This window comes from Geospiza fortis, unplaced genomic scaffold (genome assembly GCF_000277835.1).
Source record: "Geospiza fortis unplaced genomic scaffold, GeoFor_1.0 scaffold70, whole genome shotgun sequence".
Lineage (NCBI taxonomy): Eukaryota > Metazoa > Chordata > Aves > Passeriformes > Thraupidae > Geospiza > Geospiza fortis.
In genome coordinates, this window is record NW_005054317.1 from 3,738,810 (window position 1) to 3,752,493 (window position 13,684).

Here is a 13,684-nt window from a genome sequence, read left to right on the forward strand (position 1 = left end):
TTGAAGAAAGCTAGAGAGCACTGATCTTGCAAAGTTGTTTCGAAGCCGCTTCCTCCTGGACTCTGCAGAAGTTGGGATCTTTTCCTTTGGCATCTCTGGCTCCAGGAAAAAGCTCATCAATGCCAAAGATGAAATGAAGTAGCTCATGATGCTTTTTCACTGGGGCCCAAGATATTCCCCAGACAAGAGAAACTAAATGTGATTCAGAAAGTTTAAGTATTACATCGGATGCTTCAGCTGAGCTTGTGAATGAAACAGCTTAAAATTTTCCCTCAGTCAGTGATTTTATAAACAGATGATTTTCAGTGATGTGGTACACTTTTATTTGCTGCATTTCTTTGTAAAGGATGCTGTCTAGATATCTAATCTCAGCAGTGCTCATTGTGTTTATACTGATGGCAGAGGTAGTTGTTATTTCTGTTCAGCTATGCTCTAGTGCACTCGCAGAGCTGAAGGGATAAGAGGTTGCATAGGATTTTATTTCCACCAGGACTATTATTGCTTTTTAAAAGGACTGTAGTTACAGTTCATAGTTCTGCATACTGGAGGAATTGTATTACCAGAGAATTAAGCTCTGGTTTCTGTAATGACTTGCAAGGAAGTGTATTCTGCTCCCTGCTTCTGTGTGATGGATACGGCATCAGCAGCCAGCAGTGGACTTGGAACACTGCTCCATGAATGGTTCTTGAATATGCCTGGAATAAAATGCCTAACTTCTCATAGAGCAATTTGAAAGAAATGACAATTTAAAGAAGAATGCAGTCTCTTTAGTGGTCCATGAGTGTTATGTGCAGCTTGCACAAATGATCAGCAGCAGACCAAGTAGCATCAGAAGTAGGTGGATGCACGTCAACAATCTGCAAAGAGTTCTCGCTAACGTCTTCACAACCAGTGGCTTAAAATGAGAGGGAGGTTTTAAAAAAGCAAATTTAGAGGCAATATTAAACAGAAATTACCCTTCTTTCAGTCTGCTATCAGGAACTAGTGCAACAGCAGAGCTGAAGGAATAGATGCAGGAAAACTCATTAATTGATAAGCCTGACCCCAGATCTGCAGGCACTTAACGTACACAAGTGTTCTGCTCCAACACCACGAGATTTTCCCTTTGTTTCAGTGCAGATAAGTTTTATTGAGCTCACAGCCCATCAATACACTGTTGAGATGTGCAAATGTTGCAGTGTAAAGAAAGACATTTTCAAATTACTCTATTGGTTACAGCAACATTAAGGAGGTGGCATGAAAACTCAGTATAGTTATAGTAACTCAGGTTTGTAAAAAAATGGTTGGCAACAGCTATTTAGTGCCTTAACTTATCAACAGTTTCTGTTCAAAATATAAGAAGATTAAGACTTGAGGCATTTTCACAACTTCTTGTTTTCCAAAGAGCTGTGGAGTAATAGGACACATTCTAACAGAGGGTTGTTCTTCAGACACAAAAATTTAACCTAGAAAGCAGAATTTAGCATGGCTTGGACCAACCCTCCTGGCTTCACAGGGAGCAGTAAGAGCTGAGTGTGCTGAGTTCCTCTCCAGCTCCTTCACAGTCATACATGGCTGCAGCTGAAATACCTGGTGGCTAGAGAAGTAATTTTTTAGGAATCCATCCAACCCCTCTGTATGTAGGGCAGGATATTAGAGCATCTCAACAGGAATCCATGTACTTATCCAAGGCTTAAAATTGTGATATTAGATATTTGTCCATTGAATTTGCCCACCTGCTGAAAGATGCTCTGAGACTGCATTGGTGCTGCAGGGATGTACCAAAATAAAAACCATATGGCTCACTCAGGCTCCTAATGATGCAAAATGTTTTTTGAAATCTCATCTTTGTGATAAAATCCAATGGTCTGGGTCATCTTCAGTTTGGCAGGAGAGATAAAGAAAGGAGATGAATAATTTAAAGCAGGTGAGAAGTTAGACTGCAACATGGCTATGGAGAATATTGTCTTTTACTTTAGAGAACTTCTGGAAGCTTGTAGGAGTCAAAAAGTGCATCTACATAATCATCAAGAAATGTGTTAAAAGCTGCAGTTTTGTATATTGTTATATCTGAAAACATGGAGATTTCTTCCTTTAAAAAAGCTGCAGAGATAGTAAACTGGAAAGATTTTGGCATTGTGCCATTTTTGGGGTTAATAAAGTGCTGGTGTTCTCATCTTTTGTGAAAATACTTTAAATGGGAAGAAAAAAAAAGAAATTAAATATCAAAATCTTTTGTGAACAGAAGAAAGAAAACAATTTTTTTTTGCTTAAACTTTAAAAATAAAAAAGCACTTAGCAGTCCAAAACAGACAAAAGATATTTAGCATGAGAACTGCTGGAACTCATTTGAAGGCATTTGTTCATCACTTCTCCTTTCCCTCATTGACTTTTTATTTTTCATTCACCCCAGCTTGATCTCTTTACCATTCTACCTTCAGCACAGTGCAACAAACTAAATGGATCCGACAGCTTGTGATTTTCCCAACTGCATGCTAGGTTGTAATTGAATCCCACTGAAACTCTTGGAGCCAGTCCCAGGGTGCTCTCACCTTCTGGGACTCCTCTGCAAACCTGAGAGTTCTCTTTGTGAAAAGACTTTCCAGATTGGCCTCTAGCTTTCTGACCTTTTCTCAGATAAACTTGCAGGGTGTAAAGGAATGTCTAATTCTGAAGTGTTCAATCTCTGCTGATAAAAACATGGAGTTTTTTCATGCCCAGAAGTTAGCATTGGCTTGCATTTAATGGCTTATGTCTCAAGGAATCCAAAGATGTTAAACACAATGAGGATAAAATAATGATAAGAATGGAAAACCTACCTTTATCTGCAAATAAGGGACACGTGGAGCAAAACCTGTGAAAGCTGATTTCATCTGATCTCCAGCTAATTCTGAACACAAACATAAACTTTGAGTAATTAGTCCGTGTGTGTTTGTATAGATTCTGTTCCTCTCCAGTCTTGAGATATTTCTATCCTTATGGCAACGTTGTTCTAATTAATGGGCCATTGTTGATTGTATTGGCTCAGCAATTGATGCCATTAATGGAAATAAATCTCTGCATTTGATAATGAGCAAACATAGATTACTGTCGGTGTTGACAAATTTCATGTTAAATTTTGACAAACTACTTTGCATGGGCTATTTGAACTTGTATTATCCAACAGTGTTGGGTTTTTTTCTATATTTAAATGAATGTGCAGAGTTGGTGGGTCCACATGTGCACAGTCTATAGGGTGGTGGAGGTTTAAATGAGTGGCACAAGGATCAGGCCCTTAAATAACACATACAGCTTTAATAACCCTCAGTTGGATGCTGAAGTGATTGCGTTACATTCACTAATTACAGTCAAAGTACTATCTGCAGCCTAGAAAATCAACAGGAACAAAAGAGGGTCCATTTAAAAATGTTAATTTCATCTTGAGAACAATTTTTTGTCAATTATGGTAATGAAAGGAAGGAAATCTCTGTTCCATGTGACTGTGGCAGTGTGTGTTCTTACATGAAGTGTTGTGCAATCAAGTGCACCTCCTGGCTGGGTTCCATATGTAGGCATACATGGTAAATCCACCTTGTCCTGGTTTTGTGTTGGGCTCATGGCTGAGCGGTGCAAATCCCAAAGAAAAGAGTAAAAAGATCCTCTTTTCTGCACTGGTGAGCATAAATGGCTCGGCCCTGGTACAGGAGATGGAAGTGGTCTCTCTCAGTGGGCTACAGTTTTTGCCATAGTCTCACCCACCTTCATGGGTTGGTGTTGAAATGCCCTGGCCTTTCCTGCATTGATTTCCCCTGCAGTGCTCCATCCAGGGCCACTGGCCATGGTGGAGAAACCAGGGGGGCACTTGAGGCAGTCCCAGACAGGAAATTTATTGAGCATTTGCTCATTTAATGCAAAAAGCAAAAAAAAAACTGACTGGTGTGGGCGTTTTCCCAGTGATGTGCTGACCCAGCGCAGGGGGCACAGGCGGCACAGGCTGGGGTGTTGTGCCAGCCGTCCAAAGGGGGCTGTGATAATTCTGAAAAATACCCAAAGCAAGGCCTGATCTACTGAAGAGTTTTGCACGTTGGGCAGAAGCAGCTGCCTGTCAGAAAACACCTGCCTTGGAGATTTCAGTAATGCTTTTTCTATTTCCAGAGTTGCCTGCTGGTTGGGAGAAAATTGAAGATCCTGTATATGGTGTCTACTATGTAGAGTAAGTGCTGCTGCCTGCTCTGCTGGGGCTGTTGCGGGGAGGAGGGGTCCCTGCACCCTACTCTGTGCTTTGCTGGTACCACCTGAGGCCAAGGAGGAGGAGCAGACCCTGTCTGGCCATCCCCACCCACCCCAGAGTGGGCTATGGGGGACAGGAGTGCCCTGGGAGGGGGCTGAGCTCAGGGAAGGCAGAAGCAAACCAGGGTTGGGATGTGCAGGAGCCCCAGCACCTCACAAATTATAATGTTCTATCCAGAGGACATTAATGAGTGTGCATTTAGCTGAGTTTGGTGGGCTTTGTGCAGCCCTGTGGTCACAAAATGAGTGTGCAAAGCAATCCACCAGCCTGCTGGGTCAGAAGATGCTCAAAAGGAGGATTGGAGAAGATGGTGTGACCAAACAGCCGTGGCAGAGGCTCTTCCATCAGGCTGTGTGACTGTGAATAGAATTACAGGTTTAATGGGACTCTCTGTGGAATTAGAGCAGCCTCTCCTTTATGGACATGTCAGATTGCTCCTTTGGGACACCAGAGATCCGAGTTCTGTTTCATCACTGACCCCATAAAATGAATTTTTAATTATGTGTATACTCCTGTCTAGTAGGATGGCTTATGATAGCCCTCAGAGTAGACATGGAATACAGTTTCTGTCTGCTTTGGCTCATTTCTGACCCTACCATCTGTGCCTAGGGAAACAAGGTTAGCAAACTGTGTAATTAAGGCTTGACATTTATTTACCAAAGACATCAAGAATATTTTTCAGCTATTAAATGCCATGCCAAGAGATCTTTACAGGATATTGTCTTGTCACTTTATATACACATGCCTGTTAGTTTTGTGGCACTCCTTACTGATGGAATTAAATCAAAAAGTAACTTCAACAAGACAATAATTTTATTTTACTTGCTGTCTCTAAGCTAGCATGATGGTTGTAATTTTAGCATTTGTCTCTGTCCCTTCAAATCAGGCAATTTGTTATTACATAATAGTTTTTATTGAGAGACAATTGTATCATGAAAAAGTTTATATCATTTTTAAAGTAGTTATCATTTTTTCTTGGCTCTCCAAAGATATCTTGAAATGGGAAATCTTTCTCAGTGAGTAACTTAGAGCTCACTTTCAGTGAGGTAGAACTCACTAACTTGTTTTTTATTTAGTAAGTTAAATATTTTTCTAGTGATTTAATATTGATCTTTAACAGAAAAAAAAATCTGAATATAAATCCCTGGAGTGCTTCTGTCACAATTACTTGAAAATGTGGCTGGTTTTCACGTGTTTTTTTTATAGAGGCATACTGGATAGGAGACAATATAATAGCAATTACTCTTAATGCTAAACTTTGCTTTGTATACAAAGATAGGCTTTAAGGTAATATATTTTTTGAGGTCTACCTGAACCTCTGCTGTAGCAAAATCTCTACTGAAAATGGCTCTTGAGCAGTTGATGAGCCATTCAGGGAGTCCCAGCCCTGCCCCTGCCACCCCAGCATCTGTGGCTGCTGTTCTTCCCTGGGTTTAATAAAGTAGTGAATCCTCTGTAGAGTGCATGCCTTGTGTGCTGCAATGAGACTGGGCTGATTATTTTTTCTTTTCCTGGAACTGGTACAAAATGTTGGCTCTCCACATCTCATAGTGCTCAAAAGCTGCCTGAGGAAAGCAGCTGAAGTTTCACTAAATGCTGGTTTCCACTGGGAGTATTTGCTGGTGGCTGATTCTGGATAGATTTTGATCCATTTGGAGCCCAGCTCATAGCCTGCATCCCTGCAGATATTTTTAAGACACCCTGTGTGCATTGATCAGATTGCTGACAGATGTTGGGGTTTGTTTTGCTTTGTTTTGTTTTTAACTTGGGTGAGCCAGGAAATGGCTGCACCTCTGGGAATCTGATTAAAGCAGGGATGATACAGCCCTGTCTTTTAAAATGCAATCAGACAGTATGCCTTTCCTGCTTTAATCTCATTTTTCACAGATAGATCACTACTTTAATGTATTTGAAGGAATTACCCATCCCTACTTGAGACATCATATCAATACCAGAATCTGCTTGTTTTTCTAAATACTCTTTTTGGATGAGCCTGGCTCCACACCTACTGCTGTTGGGTTTGTTTGGTATTTTACTCCTTTCCTCAGAAGGAGGAGTTCCAGTGCCTGGCTCTCATTCCTGCCTGCTGCACAAAGGGTTTCCCTGATTCATGGCTCTCTTCCATCTCCAGCCACATCAACCGGAAGACACAGTATGAGAACCCAGTCCTTGAAGCCAAGAGGAAGAAGCAGCTTGAACAACAGCAACAGCCTCCAGAAGGTTGGCACCCTTGAGGGCATGGTGGGTGGGTTGTTCATGGGGAATGTCCTCCCTGGCATCCTGCCAGTGTTTGTCCTTCCCTCCATGGCCTTAGGGTGGAAAGGCAAAGTGATGTGCATGGCAAAGCCTGTGGCTCTCCTGCACAGAAGATGCAGCAATGGAGGAAATCTAAACTGAATCATTTAAGTGTAGAAGGTTTCTATCTTGTTAGACAGGAGAGATTTTTCTCTGTATGTCCTTTGTTTCTGGAAAGTTTCTAGACTTCCCAGAGACATGTTTTCCTCTTCAGTCTGCTCCATCAAGTCCGTCACTGTAGCTGGTGTTGTTCCAGTCTGCACTGGGACTCAGGCTGCCAGAGGGGATGAGGAGTGGGCTCTTACATGCACTAGATAAACCTGCATGAGAGATTTCTTAAACCAAGACCTTTGTATGTTGTCAGGCTCTAAAATCTGAAGTAATTTCTTTATTTTGAAACACTTTTAAAAAATTTTTTTCCTCCCTCCCTGCCCCTTTTTTTTTTTCTTTCTTACTTTTTAATTTTTTAATTGAAATGCAGCCCAGCTGCAGTGAGGGTCCTGTGGCATTTGGGTTTGTTCTTCCACTTAGATGTCATGAGTGGCACAGGGAGTAGATTTCATTTTCATGTCAAGTCCACTTAGATGCAAATCACATCCCAAGTTTCAGTGTGAGGTAGGATGTCCCAGCAGATGGGTCACGTGACCTGGATATAGAGATCCTTCAGAACTGGTTTTTGGACATCCCGTTCATTGTATTCCCTCTGTCTGTGACTCCGTTTCCTCTCTTGCCATGCTTCTCACCTCTCCTCGACCCCCACACTCACTCCCAGCGTGTGCACATGCAGCAGCTCCTGGTGCTGTTGTGAAACCAGTAACATTTCCCTCTCTGCCCTCTCTAGAATGGACAGAGGAGTGTCCATCTCTCCCTCCACCTGCTGCTCCAAACCATGTTTCAAACAACCAAGAGGCAGTTCGGGAAGCACCAGTACAAGGTAACAACCTTGTTAAACCAGTTGTGAAAGAGCAACAAGGGTTTTTTTCCTGAGAATTCCCTCAGCCACTACAAGGGCAGTATTTCCACCACTTGTGACACACCAGGCCCTGTGCCTGCTTATCTGAATTCCCAGATTTTCAGGCTAGTTTGTTTCAAGACTACGTTTGTTGCTGAGTGCAAGAGGTGAATGAGATTTGATGCACACATCAAAAAGAGGATTGTGGCTAATCTCTGTGTAGCATTCCAAGTTTTCAAACACGCAGGACTTACTCAGAAGTTGTACTTTTGTACAGGTGCTTTGGGCCATTACAACCTTATTTATTGTGTCAGTGGTTACAGACCAGTTGTTTGCCTTAAATAACTCACCAGACAGGACATGAATCATTCCTGAATTTGCAGCATGAGCTGAAACATTGCCAGGTGAGGTCACCAGCAAGGGCAGGGAGTTCCACTTGTACCTGTGGCAGTAAAGTGCTCTCTGGTTACAAGTGGTTGTAAGTAGGCTTATTTTTGACTACATCTGAATTGCACGGCAAGTGAGTGGCATTGCCCTGGTCTGCAGGAGCCAGAACCTGGGGAAGGTGAGAGGGAATCTGGCTGGAATGCACCTTCCTGACAGAGCTGGGAGCAGCTGGGAGCTGGGAAGTTCTCCTGTGGTCTCTGAAGGCAAACCTGAGTGGAGTGCTGCTGTCCCTGGCAGCCTTCCCTGCCAGGAAAAGCCAGGAAGTGCTCTCTGCAGCAGGAGGAAGCAGATCAGCCCTTCCAAAACAGACATGGAATTTCACAGGACCCAAAGCCCCCAGCACAGACCTAAGGGGTATTAGAGTACATTAGAGTAATCCAACCTGGTAGCAAGGAAAAAACATGGGAGGTCTGAGGATGGCACCTCCCTACACCAGGCACCTGAGTGTGGAGATGTCATCAGAGTGCCCCAGAAATGGTGATCTTCCTCCTGGAGGCATCTGTGGATGCCACCTTTGCCTTTCCCACAGTCAGGCTGAAGCAAGGGCTGCCCAAGCATCCACACATGGCAATGCAAAGGAGCTGTCACACAGGGCTGATGTTGGGCGCTCAACATCTCAACATTACCCAACAACTCAGCCACCAAAACTGTGCAGCAGTGTTAGAGCAGGGCATTAACCTGTCTCAGCACCACTCTGAGTGACATATCCTGGTATCTGCTGATGACTCCTCCCCTCTTTCATTCCTTCCTCTTCCTTTCTCAGTGCTGCTCCCTCTTCTCTCCCCATTTGCAGCAGCTTCCATGCCTGGAGGTTTCCATCTCTCCCCCTGATGGCACTGCTGGCAGGGACGTGGGCACAAGGAGCCCTCCCTGTGCCCCTGGCAACACTCACAGCCTGGGTTTTGTAGATACACTCACTTCAAATGTGAGTTCTGTAGGTGGGATGTAGCCTGTGGTGCTGCTGTCCTGCTGCTGCAGGGCAAGCTCAGCCTGTGTCTGTGGGCAGACACCAGCAAGCTCTGCTTGTTCTGCTTGTCCTTTGAACCAGAAATGAGCCCTGCTGCACTCTGCCTCTCAGCTGTCTGTGTTACCTGAGACACTGGGTTGCCCTTTGATAGTCAGGGCTTTATTTTGCAGGCTGGGCTCTGAGCAGGCCATCTGCCCACGATGTGCAGGATTTCCATGTTCCTCTGCCACCCTTCAAAGGCAGAAAACTACAAGTCCTCACACGGCCTCCTCATGAATAATCTTCAAATATACTTTTTTTCCTCCCAGTCAAAGGCTTACAAGTCTCAAATCCCCTCGCTCTCCCCCAAGGTCTCCTTTCTGAGCAGAGGCCCACAGCAATGCTGCTGAGGTGTTTGAAAGAGAGCCAGCTCTGCTGGCTGTGATACCCACTGCTGATCCCAGAGTTGTCACCAGAGGGCTTAGTGGCACAGGCTAAGCGTTAAAAACAATTAAAAGTGCAAAGGTGTTTAGTGCTGGCACTGTGAAGTGCAGCAGCCCTGATCCCTTTGCTGAGCCTGTGCAACATGCTTTGCAAGGATGTGCTTTTGTCCATGGAGCACCTCTTTGCCTCTTAACTGTGCTCCCAGAGAGCATTCCCAGCCCTCCAGCACAACTGCTCTGGTCCTGGGCTGCTCTTTGATTTGAACTTCACACCAGCAGTGCTTCATCCACAACAGGCAAGGAGCAGAAAGGGAAAAGACTTCAAACAGTGTCTGAAGAACAACATCAGCGTCCTCCCCTTTTCTCTGGTGGAGGTCACAGAGCAGTAGCAATGGTGGGGCTGGGTGTTATGCTGAAGGGTATCAGTGTCTTATCAGAGCTCAGAACTTGCTTTTTGCTCAGTGGGTTGGGAGAAAGTCAAGTGGTGAAAAACATAATGATGCTTCTTTCTGCAGAAACTCTCACTGCAGACTCCTGTAGGAGGCCCCCTAACCCTGCCCCATCCTTCCCAGGATGGATACAACCACCTCAGGACAGAGATGAGACACACATCCAGCCCAGCATCCCTAGCTTTAATATATTCCATTCTTTAAAGCAGCATGTTTTCCCTTTTGTAGCCTCGGGGCTTTGGTGAGCACGACCACAGCTAACAAAGTGCCAGGTACTGGGGTTTTTGTTCACATCTTTTACTGCCTGCCTGGATCCAGGGAGACAGGCTGAGTGTGATGAGATGAGAGGCTGCAGGAGTGAAGTGCAGTCCTGTCCCTGCACACTGCTGTGTTTGTCCATGGACTCCTTACAGTGGGGAGGGGCAGAGGAAAAGGAGATCAAACACTCTTGCCTGCCTGCTTATAGATTGTTTTTCCAAACTTCCTACACAGGAAAACCTTTTTTTACACGAAACCCTTCTGAGTTGAAAGGGAAGTTCATCCACACCAAGCTAAGGAAAAGCAGCAGGGGGTTTGGCTTCACCGTTGTTGGAGGAGATGAGCCAGATGAATTCCTCCAAATCAAAAGTTTGGTGCTTGATGGTCCTGCAGCATTGGATGGCAAAATGGAAACAGGTACTGATGCTTTATATCAAAATCACCACTACCACTTTGGTTTGTGTTTTGCAGCTGGTTTCAAGTGCTGTTCATAAAGGACTGTAGTCCTCATCCCCTTTGTGGGGAAAGCCATTCAGCTTTCCTATCAGTAAGTAAGAAAGTGAAATACATTGAGGAATATATCCAGAATCTTAGAAAAGGACATTTCATGTGTTGGAATTCCATCTCAGTGTCAAAATACCAGCTGGGAAACAGCCAGCTCCTGCTCTCCCCACACTGATCTGAGGAGAGGAGCCAGCAGTTGTGGGGCTCCACATCAGGCTATGGGTTCCTGCTCCTCACTGTGCATGATGGATTTTTGTAGGGCTGCACCACCTTGTGTTTGTGTCTCTGCCATGCTGTTTGCCTCTTTCCAAAGCTACTCCCAAGGAATGGGCAGAGCAGTGGGCTAATCTGCAATTTCCCTGTGTGGAGGCAGCAAGGGCAAATTCATTTTGCCAGAGATCAGGTCCATCACAATTTAGTTGCAAAATATGAAATATGGTTTAGTGGTGAGCACAGTGTTGCTGGGTTAATGGTTTGACTCAGTGATCTTGGAGGTATTTTTCCACCTTGATTCTTTGAAATTCTCTTGGGCTTCGTCTGAGGTCAAAACTCCTCACTTTCAGCTGGAGCATCACAGCACTTAACGTCCCTGTTTTGCAGCCCCAGTGTTAATAAAATGACTCATAACTTTATCAATATCTGGATTTCAGGCTGAAGTATGAGACATGACATGTGGCACTCACTGTGTCTGAGCAGTTGGTATTTGAGAGCCTTCTGTTACAGCTCCTATGTGCTCTCAATTTTGTTTCTATCATATGTCAACGTGTAACAGTGAGAGCTGGACTTCAAAATAGCTGTGAAACAGCCCATATAGCAGCATTTGAATTCATTAATTTTTTATATGAGCCAATTCCATTTTCACTTCCAAAAACATTTATGTACATAAAGGCTTTATGTCATGAATCCACAGAGTTTTTGGTCACCCAAGTGTCGCCGCTCTGTGGCATTCACATTCTCTGAACATGATTCCTTCACCCAGGGTTTTTCTCCTGGGAAGCTAAAAGGCAGTGAGAGGCCTTAGAGAAAAGAAAAACAATTCTTATCTCATTTGCTTCTCCTCATGTGGAATGTGTTTGGAGATTGTTTACCCGAGGTGATTGCTTGTTTGGACTCCGATGTGAGTTGTTTTGACTCATTGGCCAATTAGGGCCAAGCTGTGCTGGGACTCTGGAAAGAGTCACGAGTTTTTATTATTATCCTTTTAGCATTCAGTAAGTATCTTTTCTGTATTCTTTAGTATAGTATAGTATAGTATTCTTTAATATAATATAGTATAATAAAGTAATAAATTAGCCTTCTGACAACATGGAGTCAGATGCATTCTTCTTCCCTGCCATGGGGCTTGCCATGAATTTACAATATTGCTCCTTTTTCTTTTGCCCTTTTACAATATCACTCGTTTTGCTATTGCCTGTGAGTGGTACCTGTGGGTGGTGCAGATCTGCTCTCAGGCTCTAGCCCTCCCCTTCCTGCAGTGCACAAAATGTATTTCCTTGGTCTGTCTGTCTGTGTCCGCTGCAGGGGATGTCATAGTCAGCGTGAACGACACCTGTGTGCTGGGGCACACTCACGCCCAGGTGGTGAAAATCTTCCAGTCCATCCCCATCGGAGCCAGTGTGGACCTGGAGCTGTGCCGGGGCTACCCCCTGCCCTTCGACCCCGACGACCCCAACACCAGCCTGGTCACGTCCGTGGCAATTTTGGACAAAGAGCCCATCATTGTGAACGGGCAGGAGAACTATGACTCCCCGGCGAGCCACAGCAGCAAAACAGGGAAAGTGAACGGCACAAAGGAGGCCAGGCCCAGCAGCCCGGCCGAGGTCTCCTCCAATGGACCCCACGGCTACCCCAACGATACGGTGTCCTTGGCATCCTCCATAGCCACGCAGCCTGAACTCATAACTGTGCACATAGTGAAAGGGCCCATGGGCTTTGGGTTTACTATAGCAGACAGTCCCGGTGGGGGAGGCCAAAGAGTGAAACAGATTGTGGACAGCCCGCGGTGCCGCGGCCTGAAGGAGGGAGACCTCATAGTGGAAGTCAACAAGAAGAATGTGCAGAGCCTCACTCACAACCAGGTGGTGGATATGCTGATTGAATGTCCTAAGGGAAGCGAAGTCACGTTGCTGGTGCAGCGAGGAGGTAAGGCTTCAAAACTGCTTTAAAACACCTCTTCTTGAAATTATAAAAAGGAAAAAATGCGCGTCACGAAAGATCTGCTCTCCTAAGCTTCTCTGTAGAAATGTGGGGTTTTTTTCCTGAGATGTAGGAACTGCCCCTAGTTGGCAGTTGTCAGGTCACATAGGTGGTTAAAATTGTTTATTGTGTTTTGCTGCACTGTGGGGGATGCTCAGGTTCCCACATGCACACAGAGTTGGTAAGAGGCAGGAGGGTGGTGTGGTTACACCTTTGCTTACATAACAAACCCTGGTCTCATGCTCAGAAAACCTGAGCATTTTAAATAGAACATAGACATTCCTTGAGCTATTCTGAGATATGGAAAAGGCTGGTAATATGTTCTGCAATTTTCAGTGTTCAAAATCAGATACTTAATGACTCTTCATTGGGGAAGGATTATACCTGGGATACATTTGGGAGCATAGAAGAGAATTTAAATTTCTCCAAGTTGTAAGCAATTGCAGTGTGACTTCTGCACATTTGTTTGCTGTGCCATTGAGAGCCGAGCTCAGTTTTTTGGTAGCACTGCTGAGGCCACCAGCTGATACAAAACCCATCCCACAGGCAGCCCACATGGAGAATGGCTGGCAAGTAACCTGTCAGTTGGTCAGTCCATGCACAGGAGCTCTTTCCCTGCACATAGTAAGTGTAAAGTAACCTGAGGTAGCACCTCTTTAACCTGTGGATTGAGATTGCTGGGATAGGGTCAAGCTCGCAGGAAAGTCCAGGTTGGCTGTGGAGTGCAAAATCAAGAGCAGAGGGGTCAGCTCTCCCTCTCTCCCTGGCACTGGGGCTCTCAGAGGGACAAAGGGCTGTCCCCACTGTGCTCCCTGTCCCATGCAGGGTTTTATGGACAGCACACACATGGGTGCATGGCAGGAATGACCTCCCTGCAGAGGCAGAGTTAAAGGGACAAGTAGGTGCTGAGCACAGCCCTGAGGGGAGTGTGTGCTATGAAAGAAA

At 44.9% G+C, this 13,684-nt stretch overlaps 1 protein-coding gene across 1 annotated transcript in view; it reads left to right on the top strand.

Moving 5' to 3' along the window:
- MAGI1 (membrane associated guanylate kinase, WW and PDZ domain containing 1) overlaps positions 1-13,684 on the top strand; it is a 285,863-nt gene that overhangs the window by 219,331 nt on the left and 52,848 nt on the right. The window contains 5 exon segments of the mRNA XM_031056336.1: positions 4,114-4,171; positions 6,381-6,469; positions 7,386-7,478; positions 10,274-10,456; positions 12,065-12,685. Coding sequence (XP_030912196.1) covers positions 4,114-4,171; positions 6,381-6,469; positions 7,386-7,478; positions 10,274-10,456; positions 12,065-12,685 — 1,044 coding nt within the window.